At 42.3% G+C, this 21,771-nt stretch overlaps 2 protein-coding genes across 3 annotated transcripts in view; both read left to right on the top strand.

Moving 5' to 3' along the window:
- The first annotated feature begins 4,170 nt into the window (after positions 1-4,170).
- On the top strand, positions 4,171-7,685 carry cunh1orf52 (chromosome unknown C1orf52 homolog). The gene is made up of 3 exons (XM_031859608.1): positions 4,171-4,612; positions 6,026-6,236; positions 6,405-7,685. Exons 1-3 carry the CDS (start codon positions 4,313-4,315, stop codon positions 6,554-6,556), a joined length of 663 nt encoding a protein of 220 aa, XP_031715468.1. The 5' UTR covers positions 4,171-4,312; the 3' UTR covers positions 6,557-7,685.
- A 10,323-nt stretch (positions 7,686-18,008) lies between these two features.
- syde2 (synapse defective 1, Rho GTPase, homolog 2 (C. elegans)) overlaps positions 18,009-21,771 on the top strand; it is a 41,535-nt gene continuing 37,772 nt past the window's right edge. Inside the window, exon 1 of one of the 2 annotated variants that reach the window (XM_031859485.1) lies at positions 18,009-18,291. In XM_031859485.1, coding sequence (XP_031715345.1) covers positions 18,174-18,291 — 118 coding nt within the window. In that variant the 5' untranslated portion in view covers positions 18,009-18,173. Of the gene's footprint in view, positions 20,221-21,771 lie in introns of both variants that reach the window. The other variant, XM_031859483.1, reaches the window with a different exon arrangement.

Genomic DNA, 21,771 nt, shown 5'->3' with positions numbered 1-21,771 from the left:
CTCAGGTTTGAGTGTTAAGTGACCAGAGAAAACATATTGGTAGAGATAAACAGAAGCGCATGAGAGGAATCAAAAGAGAAGTACAGAAAGCGAGGAACATGAGGGACGGATAAAAAAAGTCTTGAAGAATGAAGATGAAGTGCGGTAGTGAATATGCGTAATTTGACAGTGCATGTACACGCACCGTGTATGAATATAAAAATGCATGTTTTAACATGAATGTCGCCTCTTGGCTCCAGCTGAGACTTTCTCTCTGGAAAAAAAGGGGGGGAAAAAAAGACCTGTCATGACACCACATGTTATTTCCACCTCAGCCGTTTTCCAGTTAATTATATTGAAATGGAAAAAAGAGATGGAAGAAGATAAAAGGAGTGATGACATTTATATCGAGTAATGCTGGAAAAAAAGGTGAGCGTACATATCTGTACATATTCAGGTGTTGCTTTGACAATTGGAGTTGACTTATTATTTTTTCAGTAGCAGAACGGTGTAGCTGCAAGTTGCATGAGGCCATAAATTGTACATCAAAGAAAATGAATTAAATGCCACAGTTTTTTCTTTTATATTTCAACTGATACATGATAGTTATGATTACAATAATTTAATCCTCAACACTTGTTGGAGAATGTCAAGCTGAATCAATTTCTAATGCTCATTATCACAGAAAAAAACATATTCCCTATTTGTACATGAAGCCAGTCAGACAATAAGGTGAAGAGGAATTCAAACTTAGTCTAACTGGTATGGTGACAAAAGTCTAGAAATTACAATTTTTTGAGGCTTTCACAATATAGATACATGATGTGGATGTGATCCTATAGACTTTTAGAAACATGGAAACATTTCACATCAGGCACACAAAGGCTACATTTAAAACACTTGCAACTGTTTTAAAGAGTCAAGCTGCTATCTTTCATACCTTACATATATATCCAGCTTAAATAAATACAATATCAAATGTTATTTTAAAAAAACATGTGTGTTTGTTTTATTTGAGTAGACAAGATAATCAGGAGAAGGGCCTTTAACATTAGGAATGGTAATAGTATCCAGCTTTCTTCTCATACATACAAAAACTGCATACACACATCAACAGCATATGAAATGTACAGTATCATTTACTTAGAAAATGATCATCGTAATATAATACGGTCCATAAGTTAACTACCTAGAAATAAAACACAACCCCTAAATCATAAAGACAGGCCATGTTCACGTCCATTGAAAATGATAATGATCTTGACATCAGCGTCTGTTCTCATCATTAACCTTTTTAAGGTCACTGTTCTACCTACTGTGTCACCTCACTACATCAACAAAGCTTGAGTTCAAATGTCACCTCAGTGGCATCAGCCAGCGGTTGCAACTACTGTGGTATAGGCTGTTTTAACTCTTATAAGGTGACATGCAGTGATACAGTCTAAGAATATTAAAGGGATCTTCCCTTATTAAGTCTCCAACCAATCACAAACAATGATATTCAGGTAAAAACCAGATTGGACCTCGGAGAAAACAGCTGGATTGTTCCAAAGAGGGCTGCAACACAAAATCACAAAGATATCCGGCATACAGTTAAAAAAAGAGTGAAAACTTCCATCTGGGTTTAACAAGCACATCATAAGCCTTTTTTTATTCTCCAGGTGTTATTTGGCAACTTAAAGATGGACCGTGGGTTTAATTTTCAAAAACGTAATCAGGATTTCCACAATCAAGATCAAAAATGCTCTGAATCACCAAATGTGTTATAAAACATGTGAGGAGATGCCTTCTGTCAACCAATAGGGATTATTTTGAGAAAAAAGTCAGAGTCAGCTCAAATTAGTCGGCATCTCTCTCTTAGAAAAGTTAGAAGAGAAATAGAGAGAATCAAACATCTGCCCAATGCTGTATTTGCAAACAGTAAACTATCCACTGATGTGCTGTCACAGATGTGTCCTGACCTGAGCTAAGGTAGATAGATAGATCAATTAAAGTCATTCAAAATATTATGAATGGCTAAATTGAACAGAGACAAGAAGAGGTGTGGCTTTTCACCTTCATGGGGAATTTCTCATATCATGGTCAGTCTCTGTGGAGATTGGAGAGAAAAACGTTAGCAAAAGGAATTGGGCCAACTGTCCCAACTATAGGACAGTATCCTCCCTGCTGGATTTATTATCTGTTTTGCCTAAAATGGTTGAAAACCAACAATATGATAAGCAAAACTAAAAACAATTTGCAGTACATATGGGGGCAAATGGAGTCTCATAGTCCTATTAGTGGGACCGGTAAGAGGGAAAACAGGGATTAGGGTCAATACAATGGCTTGTTGCAATAGTTATTCAAATTGATTTCAAGTTGTATTTTTTTGTTGAACTATCTACAAACATCTAGTCTCAATTCTGGAAAACAAGGGGAACTGTACTGGGAAAAAAAGTGGAATTATCTCACAACGGTTATCGATTTAAGACACGTAGATCTTAAATGCTGAAGCTGTGCTTTTTTAGATGTTGCTTTTGTATTCATTTAATTGTAGTGCAGCTGAACAATGAGGATAATAAAGACAGGGTACCACCTCTGGAAGCTAGGTTTTTAGAATTTGTAGTCACATCGATTGCCAGTTCATTAAAACGGTCCAGACGGTCCATAAACTGTCTACCTGTCAAAAGGATAATATCTGTGAATATCACCTCTGAGATCACAACCTGCTAATTAGTTGCCAAAAAACATGATATACTCGTGAAAAATGTACTGGCAGTCATACCCACCAACGATTCCTTTAGGTGCTTATCATAGCAGCACCACTGCTCCTGCTGCTGCTACTACGTTTACTAAGGAGCGCAACGGTGTTGAAATAAAGACAAAGAAATAAAATGTCAAACACTCAATCACAACAAGGAAGCAGTGAAACAATCTAAATATTTTCCTGCACATGAACATTTACATTCTGGATCTGTTAAAATCTAAATCTGATCACAAGCTGCACCTAAAAATGCAAAACATCTCATTTGAAGCGTCTGTATTGTTAGTATTGAGCATGAAGAGGAAGACAACAGGGAATGGAGAGAGGAATTAGGAGCAGTATATCATTTATATTCACTTGTCTATCCTTTCCATTAAAGTCGTTGTTTGACCTGTGAACTTCGCAAAGACTGGCCCCTCTAAGTCTAGCAGACTTCCAAAAACCCAAGATAAATTGTTTAGGTTCTCTGAACTGCTCTAAATCACCAGGAGAAGAGATGTGACCCTCTGAATTCTTTAGCGTTTTGAAGGCGGCGGTCGAAGTAACGGGAGCAGAGAAAGAATCTTCACTGGACGAACATCTAAGCACGAATGAACATGATGCATAAGACATCATGAATTTGTTGGTCATGCTTCTATAGCCAATATTTATTTAGTATAAGGGTTTAGTTCCAAACCAGAGTGGACAATGATCAGGCCAATGCAGAGTTGGTTGTCTGGTGTTCAGTTCCTGTCAGTTCCTCACTATCATTTTAGGGTGGCTCATTGGTGGGACTATACTGCACTCTAGTGGTCAGACAATATGAATGCCTATTGCGCACTGCTGTTCTTTAGTCCACAAGCTGATGATCATGCTGTCACACTGCCTGCTGAATAAAAGCTGTAGTGTTTAACAAAAATCTTTACTGATCGCTTTGGGACTGTTTGAAGCCTGTCTTTGATATCTAGTATATGTGTTTACAAGCCCACTAATCTGACCACATGTCTCACATAATCACAGTCAGAAAAAGATTCCAGGCTAAAATATCATGTGTCAAAAATTTTAATTAAAATTAATTTCATTGCATTTCGACATCAATGCAACTTGAATAAGTTTAACAGTGACATCTGGAGGCTATTTGGGCGACAGCTGAAGCATGACCGCAGCGCCAAGTCTCACTGCCAAGTTTTGTGAAAGCACTGTAATATATCTTGTTGTTTCACATCTGTAGTTGACACCGACTGTGCGGCTGTTTACTGATAAAATACGACAACGATATAAATTACTACAGCACATGCAAATAAATAGAAGGTAAAAAGACGTTTATTCTGCTAAAAAAGTCGATTGCATGTTGACAAAATGACATGAAGTCCAAAGCCAACAGTACTTTGTTTTTACGGTTTTTACTCGGCTTGCTCCTTTAATGAAATAGCTTTACGACAGTCGCCACGACACTACTTACACACTTTACGACTCTCTTGGAGGCTGATTCAAAATGGAGTAGGGCTTACAGGTGCTAATCCGAACCCAACCGAAATAGCCTTACAGTCATATTTGTTTTTTACAGAAACAGGTTGTTACTCGTTGGAAACATTACGAGCCGCTGCAGACATGACAGAAGAAAAGAAGTCCAGCTCTCTAGGTTTCTTTTCGAGCTACGACGATCTGAGCGACAGCAGCGATGGCAGCGACTCCGACGAGGAGGGAGAACGTCGGAAGAAGAAACCGGGGACCGACGCTACGGGAAGCGGAGCCCAGTCCTCCCAACACGGGACCAAACGAGCCGCCGGTGGAGCCCCGTTACCCAAACCGGAGGAGCTGTTCGGCTCCGTGTCCAAGCCTGCTTTCCTCTACAACCCGCTGAACAAGGAGATCGACTGGGAGAGTCTCACGGTCAAAGCTCCAGAAGAGGTAAAAACACAAGTTAGGACAGCGATGCGTAACTTACGTCATTGACAAAGGGTTACACTTATCATCGCGCGCCTAATGATGCTAGCATTGTCTTCCTGTTACCCCGTGTAACCTGAGTCTGTATCTATTCCTATGGGCACAACACTGGTATTTACTAGGAAAGTTGTCATGTTACATCGCGATATTCTGCTTAACGTGGTCCTGTACCAATCCTCTAATCAATGCTGATCATACTGTATGCTAATATATGAAGGAGTGATGATAAAGTACACGCTTTGAATCCCTTAGATGTAGCTGTGCAGTGTGCAAAGCACACTAGATGGCATTCAGCCGGTGATTTAAGGATTTAAGGATTCCAGGATCATTTATTGTCATTGTGCTTCACAGGGATGCACAACAAAAAATTCAGTTGTTGTCCATTTGTAACACAACAAACACATGACCAACAAAACACAAACAGTAGTACATTCCTGTAGTGCATCATAAGGGCTGTAAACAGCAGACAAACAATAACAATGGAGCATTCATTACAACCATAAGAGAGTTAGGACTTGACTTGTCAGCATCTCTGCTTCTTACTCCGTTTCATCTGGTGTCGGCAGCACTATTCGGCTAATATATACAGAACATAAAGAAGAAACGGGACGTGACTGGAGTAGTGCAAGTGCAGCAGTAAAATATAGGAATCCATGTAAGTTGACCCATTGATTCCAAACCAATACCACAAGACTGGACGAATGAGACACACGTCTTCATATTGGTGTTAAGGGTAACATTGTTTTATAGTTGATTTCATTGATATTTATGTAAAATATATTAGTTTCTTATACACTAAATGAGTGCGCAAGATGAGACCTATTTGGCATCATTTGTAACAGCATTTTTCACTAATATAGGCAAGTCAGCAAGAAGGTCTTGGAGGAAAAAAGATTGGTATTGTGTCATTTAAACATTCATTCATTATTGGTCCCTTTAGCTTGATGTGTTAAAATAGAATTCCTGGAAACTATCTGCAGTTTTATTCTTACAAAATAACTAAATACTTTAATTTTTGCTGAAACGTCTCTTCGTTTTGTTGTCCTAAAAGGTGACTTGAGTTATCAGTTGATAATCATAATTGTTTTGGATATAATGTCAGTTGACTAACTGATTGTTTCGGCAATGTTTGACCAGCACAGCACATCGTTGCCTTCTTGTAGACAGACTACCTGTGACTTATGTGATATACTCAGTACAGGTTTTAATATCGATATTTAACTTCTCTTTATGTAGGGGAAAGAGTTCAAACAAACTCAAAGGTTACAGCTCATTCTTTGGAGCATTTTATGTGTCTAGTTTAGTAAATATTACAGACCTTTAATTTGTTACCTCCTCTAAGCCAGTTTACACCCTGTTCTTCTGTGCTACCTGAAGCCTGCCAGAGAGTTTAAGCCGTGGAAGTCAAACGCCGTGCCCCCTCCTGAGAGCTACACTGTAGAGCCAGAGAAGAAGAAGGGACCTCCCCCAGGCATGGACATGGCAATAAAGTGGTCCAATGTGTACGAGGACAACGGGGAAGATGCACCACAGCCGTTCACTGGCAACGCCCGGTTCTTACCCACAGAGGAGGAACTCCCTGAATCAGGTTAGTCCTGAAATGCAATGCTCCGCTTTGAACCTACATGGAAATAGTGCCTATTGATATGTTTGAGTGGCATGCTGTTGAGTAATTCAAAAATTCATTATATCACGCTCTCCATCCAACCCCCAAAATCCCTAAACCAACCACCACCACCACTCTCCTGGTGATCAGATGAGGAATCAGAGCTCGACCTGTCCGCCAAGAAACGGCGGGTGGAGACCTTCCAGCAGAAGGAGAAGAGGAAGAGGGACATGGGACAAGCGACCTCGGACAAGAATTTCGTAGAGGAGGAGAAAAGGATCCTCAGGCAAAATATCGATTGAGGCCCAAACTCTCCTGCAACAATCTGTTTTTTAATTTAAATATTTTATGTCGGCTGAAAACGCTCAAAGATATAAGCACAGTGGTCAAGTAGGTGGTATGCTGCAAAACATAAATAGACATTTCACCTACGTGTTGACATCATTTGCAATATTATAGTGTTTGTTTTGTTATTAAAGGACTTTAACAGTCCCACCGTTAACGTTTTAAGAACTCAGGTTCTGGTAAATCTCCACGGACTGTTTTCCCAAGTATAATGAAAATCCAAGTGTTTTATAGTCTGAGTTGTATTTTGCATAGTTTTGGTCATCATCCCTCTTTGATTTTACCCACCCAGCTGTCTTCACGGGGATGAGGGATATCCCGAGACACAGCTTTACAACGTGTACTGGGCATCACCTTCGCTTTACTTCCCAATATGTAGTCTAGAGACGACAAGGCGGAGTGAGAGTTTAAACCTGCCAGATTGCTCGTTTGAGTCTTTGCAAAGAAGCCGGTGAATATAAATGTTATCATAATGATGAAGGCCAAGTGGTTGAACTTAAAAAAAACAGGGTTTAGCCTGCTGTGACACATTGAACATAAACGTGGTTAGGTGGCTTTGCCTCTTGTTTGCTTTAATTTAACGAGCTGAAATAACAGTGAAGTCCAGCTGTGGTGCTTTTCTTTGTCTGTGTTTGTCTTGTGTGGTATAAAATATCTAATCACCACTGACATATGAGATATATGTGTGTGTGTGTGTGTGTTGTGTTAATACAGTGACTTTCCTATAAAAAAAAAATGTGATTAAAATGGCTGTGAATCTGTTGAAATTACATTTTTTTAAACTGCTTGTTCTTCCTGCTTATGAGCACTAGATGTCGCCCTTAAGCTACACTAGGAAACGCTCCCTCCATGTTTGTAGTGAAGTCTGCTTCACTTTGACTGTGTGAACATTGGGCATCCAAACTACAAGAAGGGGTCCATGCTGTTTGTCAGGAGGGGAGTTCTGATCTTCACTTTGGAAGTTAGTCTCATCTCAGTTCTCTTGAGATACTCGATGCATACAGACCGTTCAGTCTCATGTACCTTGTATTACGCAACACTTTACACCTGTGTGAAATAAAACGTCTTGCATGTTTAGTATCCAAGTGTTTTTGGAATGTTGTTCTGTTTTATGGACCTTCTGTTTCTGCCCGCAAATCTGCTCATCAGTGTAAACTGGTCGTGTGCAGATCATTCTAGAAATTGTTTTTAGTGTTCATCATAAACCACTTGGTCATATACAGTATTTTACTGGAGAACGCTGCTCCGTCAGTCATTTGAAAATGACTTAATTAAGACACAATTTCCGAAAGCGCTACAGAAAGTGGGCATGGGTGATATTAATATTTCATGTCATGATTATCCTGGACGAAATAGCTGCGCTTCATCGTTAAATTATGCTCAAACATACTGGAATCACTTTACATTTTGTTGAGAAACATATTTGTATTCCATCACACAGAGGACACACAATGCTTTTTTTTTTAGGGAACCAAACAATCTTAAATAAGGTAATCATAAATCATGCGGTCGGCCATGACGCCCCCCGTTGGTCACATTCAGTGGAAAGCAAAGTTCTAAAAAACGGCCTAAATACTTTTTGTTACAATCTAGGTAATAGACTATAGATTCCCCAAATCATTCTTTGAATTTCTGTGACCATTGGAGCAGATATAATGGTTTCCCAAGCATTGAAAGAAAAAGAAAAAAGTTTCCACTTTGTAACAGTTTAGTGATCAGGGGAATTCCTGGCCTATCTGCTGTTGTGGGTTGACGTGAAATAGTGCAAAAATATGCTACTGATAAGATTCCAGCCTCCAGGTATGTGCCTGGTCTGAAACAGCAGCAGCAGACTGATTTTATCGGCCATATTTACGCACAAATAACTTCTCTCTCTGTACTGTATGAGTAATGACCAGCGAGGTCACATCCATCAGTGTTTAGGAATCAGTGACTGGAAAGTTCCCAGATAATATATTATGCAATTCTCTATTCGTAGATTTGTGTGGAAAACATAAATTCCAGCTTATTTTGTGCTTTTGAATTTGTACTCTCTGATGATATGACATCTACTGTATTCCTGGACCCTTTTGTATCATAGAGATCATGTTACCAGAGGAAAGCATTTTGTCGTCCCACTGGATGTCACAGATGACTGACCTTATCTTCATCTAATAAAAGAAAACATCTTGGTCTTATGTTACCCTCCATACTATCACAGCATCAGTCACTGAAGTCCCTAAAAGATACATTTCACCTCAACAAAATCCCCAATGTCTCAATAAAATAACAAGGTTTACGTGCCGCGCTCACCCTCAGGATTTCAACTATTGTGACTTATTAACTAAATTGCGAGAGGAGGAGTGTTTTCTGGTGCAGTCAGGGCGAATAAAAGTGTCAGTCACACTAACCGTTTATCACTGTGACACCTTTACTGGCAGGTCAAGACCTCATGATGGCCATTGAGCATTCAGGGACGTTCACTGAGCTGGCTGCCTACAGCTGCTGCTATCTGACTTATGACATTTTCACACAGTCGGCACAATGTCGCAGCTTGTATGGAAATCGAGTTGTGGCTGTTGCGTGGTGCTGCAGGGGACCCGAGGCCGACACAAGAAGAATGGTTTCCCCCCTCTTGTTTTTCTTTGATAGAAGACTACGAGTCTGCAGCCCAGCTAGCACCTCTGTGAGGCTGTAATCAAAGTCACAGTGGTGCTCTGAGCTAACATGCACACAGTGCTAACAAGCTGATGAATATTCACCACGTTCATCTTCTCAGATGAGCAGGTTAGCATGCATTTGCTAATTAGCACTTAACACTAAGCACAGCTGAGGCTGGTGGGGATGTTTTGCAGATATGGGCATGAAATGTCAGGGAATCAGTCAGTAGAATTGATCCTCTAGGGGCCTTTAAATATCTAGTTGTCAAGCTATTCAAAACGAACGATGACAATGTCTCATGGTGGCACCAAAGCCAGTGATTCATCATCTGGGAACCAAGAATGTCTGTACATAATTGCATGGCAATCCATTCGATGGTTGTGGACATATCTCAGTCTGGATCAAAGTGGTCGACCAACTGACAGATGGACATTTCATTCCATGAAGCCATGGTGCTAGCGCAGTGTTTCCCAAACCACAAGCGTATTTGTGCCTGAATGAAGGTTCCTGACCATTATTACTGCCATTTCTGCATCACTTTACATTATCTTGAATAGGTAAACCAGCCCCTTTGAAGAGATATACGTTCACTTCGTTATAAGCATGTACTATTGAAAACATGTATACATGTTAAATACTTTATAAATGAGACCAAATAACTGAATTTAGCTGGAGTTAACGGGCTATTTTCTTCATTTCCTATCATTTAAACAAACAGAATGTTCTCTATCCTTTCATATTAGATTCAATGTTATAAGTAAGTTACAGTTATCAGAACAGTAGGAACATTCAGGATCCCTGATGTGGCTTAAATGTGTACACCAGAACAGTGTTGAATAAAAGACTACGGAGGAAATTTTGCAAATTTATTTGGCGACCCTAATAAAATCTTCTGCGGACCCACCTGTGGGTCTCCACCCAGTCTTTGCCAATGACGGTGTGGCTAAAATCTTGCAAACACTACACCAGTTTAGGACGCTGGTTCCATGTCAACACACCCGCTGACTTGTCGACTTCACTGAAACCTTCACTCGTCCTTGGATGTTTTCCAGAGGCAAACAGTGGCTTTTCACACCAGCAGTCATGCCGATCGTGCGAAACAGATGTTCAGCAGAAGAGAAAACCTCTGTGGCGCCGGAGACAAACAGATCCCTCTATAACCTGTCATTTGAGCTTTCACTTTAGATATGAAGAATATTAAGAGCGTAATTATCAATGTATGGTATATGTTGAAATCACGTCTCTTTTTAGAGAAAACAAAAAAGATTAAAATGACTGCCTGGCTCAGAGAAGACAGTGGTCTAGATTCTAGAAACCACAGATTCTTTCCTCTTATTTAGGGTGGAGTCAAATTTTCCAAACAATGGTGAGGCAGTAATATAATATTGTAAATTACAGGAAGATTGTGGTTCTGGCCACTGATCACAGCTGAATGTTTCCAATCCCTCTTGATGTGCTGGTTCCATTCCTCCAATAACACCTAAGAACATCTGTAGGATTTCATCTGATCTTCATCGGCTGCCCAAAACAATTCAGAACTTGGGATAACAAATTACTAAGAAATGTAACACATTTAGGAATGGAGAAACAATCTCAGGAAAATAATACAGTTGGTTTTGAAACTCATGTACAGTAAATACTTTGTCAAACATACTAAATTTCCATTTATTTCTATTGTAAAAATACCTAAAAAGTCTAAACTTAACTTATACATAGTTATTTTTAGGCAAATGATGCCTGCCTGCACCAGTGAAAACTTTTAGGAGCAGTTATAAAATCACAATACAAAGCTACCACAAATATGGCATTAACAACAATATCAATTTATTTAAAATGTGGGAATCTTAAGGTTTAGCACTTTGAAAGAAATCAATGTTTTATCTGCTAAACTCTCTTTAAATCATTGATTTCTTTAAAAAATATTGAGTGCAGTCTTAAATCTAAGGTAACACTTGCAAAGGTAACTGATAGCAACACGGTGATTTAGTTTTCGTAGAGACAGAAGGAACATGAAGATGGACTTGTAAAGCTAAAGATTTTAGGCCTGGACACATGATGAATGCACTCAGAGAAAGGAACGTTCAGCTCAGACATGATAGAGAACAGTAGCAAGAGACAAGCAGTCTGACCTCCCTCATGATAACCATGTCAGAGGTGGTCTGTTGATAAGGATATGGAACAGTCGACTAGACGGGCCCAGTGTGTGTGTGTGTGTGTGTGTCTCAGTCAGCGGCGGCCTTCTAACCTGGCTGCTGCTCGGTAATGGAGGAGATACAATCTGTAAGAATTCTGTGACCTCCACCCTTGTCCTGCCGTTTACCCAATCAGGCTTAATTGGGTGCAGGGAGTTGTTTTGCTAGGTTAGCTCACATACTGTAGGTCTTCAGTGTTCTTTTCAGTGGGGATGTGTATAAAAGTAACACCACTAATTGTGTTTGAATGTATTCTGGACCAATCCATTCAAAATTGTCCAAGCTGAAACTAATAGTCAATCGAGAGACTGTCTTGATAAACTATTAATCGTCATGCATTATCTTTCAAGCATAAAAGCCAAGCATTCTGCTGGTTACAGCATCTTCAATGTGTCTTTGTTGCAGGTCTTTGTGTTCTACTAAAAGCAATGAAAATAAGGTTAAGAAAAGGTTAATGCAGGCCAATTCCATTATCTTTATCTTATCCAGATCACTATCCTCCCTGGCATCATTGATCCTAAAATGTTTGATTAATGAGTGCTTTGCTTTCATTTTCTCTATTGGCAGCTTCTGTTAAAAGACGTTTAGGTTGTAGAGTCTTATACCGGCAGTGGTAAAGTCATCCCAGACTTAAACAGTTCCCCCATAAGTCACTGTGTGTGCTTCACAGGAGATAACACTGACAGCTAAGAGGGGCCTTATTTGTTATGTTTTTTATGCTATGCATGTTATTAATATAACACTCACAGATGTTCCAGTCAATCTGAGCAAACAGAATATTTAGGTAATATGGCAGCTATCTCATTCAGGGTTATATCTATAACAAGATAAGAAGCTTATCTGTGTTCAGGACAGCACAATATGATGTTTGCTCACACCAACTTAAACACTGAACGCTCACGTTAACACCAATCAGGTCACTGATATTGGCCTTTTATTATGGCTTGGATATTAACTTGTATGGGTTGTAATGTTTGTCCCTGCTGTGATCACACAGATGCAGCAAAACACTGCAATGCATTTTATTCGTTTTCAAATGATTTAATTACATTATTGTTTATGCTCATAAAGATTTTTAAAACGGACTCCTTGTTTTATGGAAATCAGTCAAAGTTAAAGATTTTTACTCTACACAAAATGTGGCTATTAAAAGGTTCACTCTAAAGCTATAAGATACATTGTTCAAACGCTAACATACAAATCAACAGCTTTAAAAAGACACTGCTGTGGATATAAATGCAGTGAGGCACAATAAGAGCTCCTCTTAGATGTTTTTCTTCAATGGTAAAATATGAGTGAATAGCTATGACAATAATGGAACGTGAAGCTGCAGGCCCTTGGCAACGCTGCTCTTACAGGGACCATCCAGACTGATTTACACCCTGAGAAAGGCTTGTGTCCGAGGGCATAAATTTAGTTGCGGTGTGCATTGAGAAAATGGGAAGGCCCATAAACCAGCTGGGACAGAGAGAGAGAGAGAGAGAGAGAGAGAGACACAGAGAGAGGGAACAATGGGCAGCCATCAGGGGGAGAGCCCCAACAGCTGCAAAGCCCCGCATCCCAACACACACTCACGTGCACCCACATATATATTATCTTTCCCCCCCCCCCCCACACACACACACAGTTTTCCTCTTCATACACTCGTCGGCGCCCGGCCATCTGAAAGGGAGCCAGCTAAGCAGATGTTCTGCCACTGCCTTCACAAAGGGTACAAGTGACTGGTGGAGGGAAAAAAAGAAAAACAAACGACCTAATGTTCTACTGCGCTGTTGAGTCAGCATGCCGAGTCTCTTGACAAGAGCTTTTTTTGTCTTTTTAGTTAACTCATTGCGTTTATATGTGATGTCATACATTCCAATTTTGTGAATTAGTGAGCTGACACCGACGCAAGATGTGTATCCAAGATGTCTTGTGAGGAAGCCATATCCCTAAATGATAAATGATAGCATAGTGACAGCAACCAGCGGTGAACAAGGTGTTACATCCTTTACGCAAGTAGCAATACCACAGCCAAAATGTTACATTACAAGTCCTGAAATCAATATACAGATTTAATATCAGCTAAATTTGCTTTCGACCACATTATGTGGTGGACCAAAACCACTCAGCACCAGGCTATTGCTTCTGACCAAATAACAAATATGTAGTAAATAATAGGGGTGGGAATCACCAGAGATCCCGCGATACGATATTATCACGATACTTAGGTCACGATATGATATTATCACGATACTGCGATATTATCACGATACTGAGATATTATCACAATACTGAGATATTCTGAGTATTGCGATTTATTACTTTTTTCAACTTCAAATGATGTCCCCAAAGGAAAACTGTGTCTAATAAGATAAAGTTTTCAGTCTGTTCATCTCACTTCAATGATTTCTATTGCAGCAAAATAGGATTGTCAAGCAGACAGACTGACCAACAATGTCATAAATGTTGCATGAACCTGACAAACTGAACTGTTTGTATTACTACATAGTCCAACTTAACTAAATGCAAACGAGTGGACTCAGTATATGAACTATAACTTATATAAGTAGGATATAAGAGTTATATAACTCAGTATAACTTGCGATGCGTGGACGTCAAGGGCAGAGAGACAGTTATGCGCTGCACTCTCCCCATGAGCCTGCCTACTGTTGGCAGATTTAACCCCGTTGTGAGGCCAGATGTCTCTATCTTTGTTTTGACCAACTTCCTACCAATCACGCTGACCTGGGACCTTTGCTGACCTCACCAGAAAACAACTCAGCACCATCTAGTGGACTGAAAAAGCTATTGATTTGATTTTTCTAGTAATTTTTTTTATTTTTTTTTATAGTTTATATAATAAAAGATCGATACTTGGCATCCGTGTATCGATACAATATCGCCACGCAAAATATCGCGATACTATGCTGTATCGATTTTTTCCCCCACCCCTAGTAAATAATAATGCAGTCAATAGAAAGTTAAATAATCAGCATTTATTTTGATAATGTATTAATCGCTTAAGCTCATTTTCAAGCATAAATGCAGATTATACACTGGTTATGGCTTCTCAAATGTGAATATTTGCTGTTGATTTAAATATTCAGACTTGGATTTGGAAAAAATTTGAGAGAATTTTATTTATATTATCTAACATTTTATAGACGTTTCATTTAAGCTACTAGAAGCAACTTTCATTTGGTGTTGATTTTGGCTGTCCCTATGAACAAAAGTGGCCATGTATGCTAGCGCCAGATTCCCTTTAGAAAACCTCTCATTTTACTGCAGCAAGGTCTGACTGCCTGCCCCGCTCAGGCCTGGTTCTGGTTCTCCCTTGCCTGCCTGCCTGCCTGCCATCCGGGGTGGTCCGTTGAGGGCTGGTCGCTGTCAGATTCCCCCACTGGACTCGGAGCCGAAGGAGTTTCTGCCGAACCTGCGTGATTTCGTCAGATTTTACGCGGAACCTGAACCGGTGGCATAATGACAAGCATTAAGAATAATGTAGAAGTAGAAATATCTTACAACCCAGTTTTCCATTGCCACACGTGCAACAAGCCATCACTGCATGTACATGTACACTGCTCTATTACCGCATACTAAGAGATATCACGAGACAAAATCACATTTTCAGGAATGCAAGACATTTGCAGCATTAAAATTGTGATAATAGATGTTATATGTCGAAGAGATATGGCTCATGCCCTCCAGTGAATGTGTGGAATGATTGCAACACTTCTTGTTTGTGTCCTCCCTGATGCATATGCCTCTTTTCCGACCCTCGCCTCTCCCCCCACTCTCTCCCTTTTTCTCTCTGCGACACACAAACACACTACGCATCCTACAAGTTTTGACCTGTAAATAAATGCCCAGACAGGGTCTAGTCAGTCAGATGGGGAGGCAGGCCGAGGCGTCAGGGCCCACACGGCTCCTGCAGAGCAATAACAGATGCTTATCATCTTTTACTGGGGGTAGTAGTGGCGGTGGGGTAGAAGGGAGGGTGAATGCGGGGCCCTGTCGATGAACAGTCTCCGACAATGAATGCCCTGAATCATGGGTAGACATTTTACCTTAGAAAAGAGAGGCAGTAATGCCAGGAGGGTTATAATGCAGTCGGATTCAGTCAGAGAGAGGGGGAATGTGTGTGTAGGTATTTGAGTTGAAATATGTGTGCCATAAAGAGAGGCGGAGAGCGCATGTGCACTCATACACCCACTGCAGCTTTTCAGCAGCTCATCCTCTTGCACATTCCAAGTAGAGGCAACAGCAAACAAATGGCTTAAGGTTCAAGTGAAGTATGTTTCACTTCTTTCTCTGCTGTCTCGGACGCTCTCAAAGCGCCGGGCTGGGCTGCGAGCAGGGACATGGGTTAGCTGCAAGGTCAAAGAGGAGAGGATTACTCAAGATACACTTCAGATAAAAGTGTCAGCCCGATAATCGGCAGTGATCCATCATCTGGCAGGCTGCGCTTTTTAGGTTGCCATTGCCATTGGAGGATGAAAAATAGCCTTTGCGGGTGTGTAATAATGAAGATGAAACTACGAAAAGACACATTCCTCATGACAGACACAATCCTGCTCATTTGTAAATGGTAAGAGACGATCCGGAGCCGCTAGGTTATCGCCATCCTCCTTATTGCTTCTCTGTCGTTCTCTGCAGAGGTTCGAGCACATTTTTTCATGTGAGAGGAGAGTTGATTTCCCTGCTGTTTGCTGGAATGCCTTCACAGCTACCAGTGAAGGTGGTAATTTAAAGTCCTGGCTCCCTGCACTCAAGCAGAATTTATTTCACCTTTCGGGGACAAATATGTGTTGAATTTCAATAGAGAGGCTGCAGCTATACATTTCACTTACCATCACCCAGACCCAAAGTTACATTCTCATCCTGGGTATTACATTTATACAGCTGCATTACTAAAAAGGAAACATTCAGATAATAGTCGGAACGTTCCTCATCCTTAAAACGCATTTGCACTTTTTAAAGGTATATTGAATACACTGGCAGTATGTGAATATGTACATTTACTCCAGTGCATATCATTTTGAGGTAGTTTTACTTAAAAGTATTTAATGTTTAATATTCCTATTCCTAATATTGTATTTTGACTCCATTTGACAAGAAGTTGTTTTTCACATTAAAAGCTTCATCCAAAATATACAATCAGCTTCTAAAATATGTTATATTGTTGTATATTGTTATAGATAAAACTACCCCAAAATATATAAAGTAGTTAAAACACTCCATTTTGACTACATGAAAATGCTGCTCACGTGTTAATGCATCATAGTATTATGATAACCTATATTTCATTTATAGTAGATTTTGCTGATATTTTGTAGTTTTTCTTTAGTACAACCTTACTCATAAGAGTATTTTTCTATTGCAATATTTAATACAGTAGTATATATTTATTTTTTTTTACTTAAAGCTACTGCAAGGAACATTCATTTTGTGTTGATTTTGGCTGTCCCGAGGACAAAGGTGGTAGTGTTTTTTAGTACCAGAGTCCCTTTTCGAAAACCTCTAATTGTACTGGTCTGGGTCTGATAGCCTGCTCCACTCAGTCCTGGTTCTGGTTCTGGAGTTCCTTCCTTCCCCTCCTGCGGGCCCAGTAATACGGCCTAATATAGGCCTCCAGCAGCGTGGTGTCAGTGGTGGCTCCCAGTGAGGACCGGAGGAGCATTGAGGCAAAGCTCTGCTCCCGGCAGGAGGAGGACGTGATACTACTGGCCGCTAGGCTCTCCTCCTCCCTCCTCCCAGATTTTGGGTCTGTCCACGGAGGGCTGCATGGTCACTGCCGGATGTCCCGTTGGAATCTGTGCTGAAGGAGTTTCTGGTCAACCTGAATGATTTGATCTGATATGGAAATATGTAGGTCATATTGTGGCATCAGTATTACAATCAGACTGTTTCATAACCAGTTTAAAGTGCCTCACCATAACTTTAAGTAAAATATGCTTGAAGCATGATTGATGTTATGTCTGAAACTAATTATTTTGTATTATTGATGAACCGGTAATTAAGATTTTAAATTTGCTTTGATGATTTATTAACATTTGTAACAGCAGAATTGATGACTTGTGATTAGAATGTTACATTCATGAACATTTATTGATGACAAGAAACAAAAGCGAGAGGGATTTTCAACAACCTGGCAACCCAAAGGTTCTTCATGGCTTATAACCATAGATAATAACGATAAGAAGGCTAGAGACAATGAGTCCACCAATCGACTGTTTGAAAATGAATGTGCAACTTTTTTCTTCATTATAAGTAATCTCAATAAAAAATGTCTTGTTCCAGATTTTCAATTATGATGATGTGCTGCTATCCTAGAGCGTCAAGCATTAACAAGATTAATGCATTATCCGTTTGTTTGAGTATGAGTTCTTGAAATGCTCTCTCAGTCATTTATCTGCAAGGTCCCTGAACTTTGAGCCAGGAAAATATGCCAAATAGCCCATCTGAGCTGCAAACATGAGGAGAAGGTGAGGTGAGGCGCTAGAGAGAAGTGCAGAGAGGGAAGAGGGGGCGTGTGTGGAGCAGAGAGAGAGAGAAAGAGAGAGAGGTGGTGCAGTTAAGCTGAGTGAGCCAGGAGTGAGTGAGCCGACAGAGCGGAGGTGACAGCGGAGAATGGAGAGGAGCCCGTCCGCCCGGCGAGCTTTGACCGCGGCGAGCGAGGAGAACCCACTCGGCCCTTTCCTTCTGGAGCCATCGTGCTGAAAGAAACCGGGAGGACTTAACTGGGGGGCAAAGGAAAGGAATGGCTGATCCTCTGCGGAGGACTTTATTAGCGAAACTCCGGGGGAAGAAATCCAAGAAAGGAGCGACGGTCGGCGGTGGATACTGCGCTGCTGCTGCGGCGAATGGGGGCCGAGAAGGTAAAGAAAAAGTTTTGCAGACGCAGCGCGACTCCGACGAGGCTCGCCCGGTAGCAGTCTCGCTCGCGGGGCTGGATTGCACGACAGAGAGAATGAGTACGTACGAGAATTGTGTTGACGGGGCCATGGTGCAAACAGAGGGGGTTGTTGTAGTAGTCCGGGAGAGTCGCTCCGCAGTGTCGTCCGGCGCACGTCCCCAGGAGCGGAGCAGCGGGGGCAGGGTTCGGGTTAATGAGGAGCTCCCGGGGGTCTCACTTCAAAGAGACGTGCGCTTTGGGGGGCGCGAGTTTGGGGAGGCAGATAGGAGCCACCGGGGGCCCAGATCCGCCGGCAAAATCGCGTTATCTGCGGGGGTCCCGCTCGGAGGACCGCATGTCCAGAGGAAACACTACGTCTCGGTGCCGCGGCAGTGCAGCGTCGGGGATTCAATCGGGTTCGGGGACAATTCAAATCACGTTTTATACCGAGCACAGGTAGAGCCGCATGCCGGGGTAGGCAAACCACCAGAGGGCCGGGTTGCTGCTGCTGATGGCGATGGGACGGAGCACAGAGACCGGGGACACTGCCGGCACATGGCAGGGACAGTAGTTCATGAACACAACGCCAACCGGAGTGTTGACAACAACCAAACTTCGGAGACACACTCGCTCGTTTGCGCTGAACCTGTGCGTCCAAACAGCACGCAAAGAAACACGGAAGAAAACATCGTAATCAGAAACGTTGAGAGTTACGGGCCCGAGTACGCAGCGGACATCAGAGGGCCTGCGGGCGGTCTGCAGAGCCCGACCTTTTTCCCCACAGAGTTAGAAATATGCGACATTAACGTGGCGTCCCTCTGCGCCACAGAGGGGTCACTGAGATACACTCTAGATAGTGAAGATGAGGATTATTATGATAACGAAATTCTGCCTTTTTATGAGACGATCAGAGCAAAAGGTGATGGAGATATTGCAGAGCTGCCACAGCCTGGTCAGGATAAAGGACAGCTTGATGGTAGTAACAGTGCACAGGAAACAGACAGGCTCAGGAGCCAGCTGAAAGAAGCTTATTACCTTCTTATCAATGCTATGAATGATATCAACCTGGATGTCCAACAGATGAGCAGTGGTTTAACTGAGCAGCAGGCCACCTCCTCCTGTAGTAGCCACTCCAGGGACAGCCTGTGCTCGAGGTTGTCCGCCAAAAACATGGACAGTGACTCCTGGTCCTCGGGAGGCGACCACAGCCCCCAGCAGGTGTCTGACACTGACTCACTCCTGCTTTGCCTCAGTGGGAACCTCGAGTCAGGCCTCGAAGGCCGGCTGAACAGCAAGAGTATGGTGAACCTGTCCTTGACCAAGAGGAGACCCACATTACGGCGCTCTGTGAGTGACGGAGCTGTCAGGCCTGCAGGTGGCCCCTCACTATGTGTTCAGAACCCTGGAGGTCCAGACACCAGTGGTGATAACGGGGCCGCAGAGACAAGAGTAGGGGTCGAGCTGTCAGAACCTCAGGTGCTTTGCAACGCCGACAGCAGCGATGAGCTGCTACAAGACGCCGGCGACGAAGACCGCGGCGGGCAGCTCGACGAGAGCAGCGGCTCAGTCAACAGCCTCGCAGGTTCTTCGGACAGCAACGCGGATGCGTCTACAAACCAGGGTCACGACGACAAGCGGGAGCCCCCTGACGTCCGAGCGCAGGGGGCCCACACTGTCAACAAGGGCCACGGCGTCACTGTCAACAAGATGCAAGAGTGGATGCACAAGGGGCGTTTGCTGTCCTCTGAGATGAAGCAGCGCATCGAGGGCTCATCTTTGCCCCGCGGCGGAGGCCAAAGCCAGGACCGGCCCTGTCCTCAGGGTAACCTCGGCGTGTCTAAAGCGGGGGTCCCGACATCCAGCCGAGGGGTTAAATCTGTCAAGGCCAAGTCCCCACAGCACCAGCAGCCAGGTAGGAAGGCTACACGGAGTGGCCTCAACTCCCGTGGATCCTCTAAATCAGAGACCTCTCCCCCTCCTTCCTCCCGTCTGATTATTGTCATCCTCCTCCACTCATAGTAAACTCCGTCTGGTGGATGTTCACCCTGCACTTCTTCTTCTGGATGCAAAGCAAAGGGACGAGACACCTCAGACCTCTTTGCTTTCCCTTTTAAGATTCTCTAACCGGTGGCGGGTTCTGTCCTTCACACTAATTTAGGTGCATTTTAACACTAAATTAATCGCACATCAGGTTTGTAGGTCACTCACAGTGTAGTTCAGTAACAACTAACTCTCTCTCTCTCTCTTCTGTGCAGTGTTGTTTTTCATGGTGTTGGTTGGTGGTGGGTTGGTTTATGTGTATGTGAATGACTCGTACGAAAAATGCCAAATGATTTTCTGATTGTGCTTTGATGTTTTTGTGATGTGGTGAAAAAAAAAAACAAGAAAACATCTGCGTCATGGAACCGTTGACAGTAACGGGGACATCATGTGATACCAAATGAGCTGTAACTTAAATGTGAGATAGTCGGGCATTAGGTGGGCTGCACATTGGTCTAAACTTTACCGAGTCGGCAAAGCAATCTCACCACAAGTTCCATTTAGTAGCTTTTCTGGAGCGTTCAATAATATCACCCATTTGTCCTCTGCAAGATGGAGTTTGCCCGGTACTTCTTATCCATGTTGACACTCATGACCACTTATTATACACACATTTAATTGCATTTACATAATTTGATGCTTTACACTGCTTTGCAGTGATGGTAACCTGCAATACATTACAAGGGGTGCACGTTTTGCATTTACATTTAGTCACCACTTCACTGTGTAGTGCATGGATTTACTCCATGCGTTGCTCCTTTTGTCCACGCTGCCCTGAACTGACTGCGAACAGGGCCGTTTGCTAGTTTCATCACAGGATTCGGACACTGCCTGAGTGGAAAACGTATTGACATTTATTGCACACGATGTGGAAACGGACTGGTGTGGATCAAAGACATGTCACCACCTTCTTGTTCTACCGCTCATGGCGTTGTATGTGTGCGTGTTTGTGAGTGCCAGTGTGCGTGTGTGTGTGTGTTGTTCAGACGGTGTTTTTCCAGAGGGAATCGATGGCAGTTGTTGACTTGTCAGTGTGCTGTGCTGCTAGAAATAGAGTGTGATCTCTGAAGCTGCTGTGCGGAAGGCCAGTGTTTGACTTCCAGCCACAGTTGGCCCGAACATAGCTCCATCTTTTACAACTCAAACTCTTTCCTCTGCTGTGTTGTAGTTCAAATAAAGTCGGGGCACTTCTTGGTATTAGTTTCCAAGGCCTCTTTCCCCCACTTAATTCTCATTTTTTCCCCATTTTGCTGAGCTTTCCCTTCCCTGTCCCCACTGAACTTTTCCACAGCTGTGGCCAGAGGAATCCAAAGCAGTGGAGAAGCCACTGCAGTTATTCTCTGTGGTAGTGGTATCTGTGTCTGTGTGTGTGTGTTTGTGTGTGTGTGTGTGTGTGTGTGTGTGTGTGTGTGTGTGTGTGTGT

This window comes from Anarrhichthys ocellatus, unplaced genomic scaffold (assembly GCF_004355925.1).
Source record: "Anarrhichthys ocellatus isolate YVR2014 unplaced genomic scaffold, GSC_Weel_1.0 scaffold22, whole genome shotgun sequence".
NCBI lineage: Eukaryota > Metazoa > Chordata > Actinopteri > Perciformes > Anarhichadidae > Anarrhichthys > Anarrhichthys ocellatus.
Note: the sequence above shows the minus strand (reverse complement) of the source record. Positions and strands in the feature narration are given on the sequence as shown.

Bases quoted from the DNA above. Each gene is read 5' to 3' on its own strand.
- cunh1orf52 (XM_031859608.1), top strand. From the start codon at position 4,313: ATGACAGAAGAAAAGAAGTCCAGCTCTCTAGGTTTCTTTTCGAGCTAC. The intron at 4,613-6,025 runs GTAAAAACACAA...TGCTACCTGAAG, and splicing joins CGGTCAAAGCTCCAGAAGAG to CCTGCCAGAGAGTTTAAGCC. The intron at 6,237-6,404 runs GTTAGTCCTGAA...CCTGGTGATCAG, and splicing joins GGAGGAACTCCCTGAATCAG to ATGAGGAATCAGAGCTCGAC.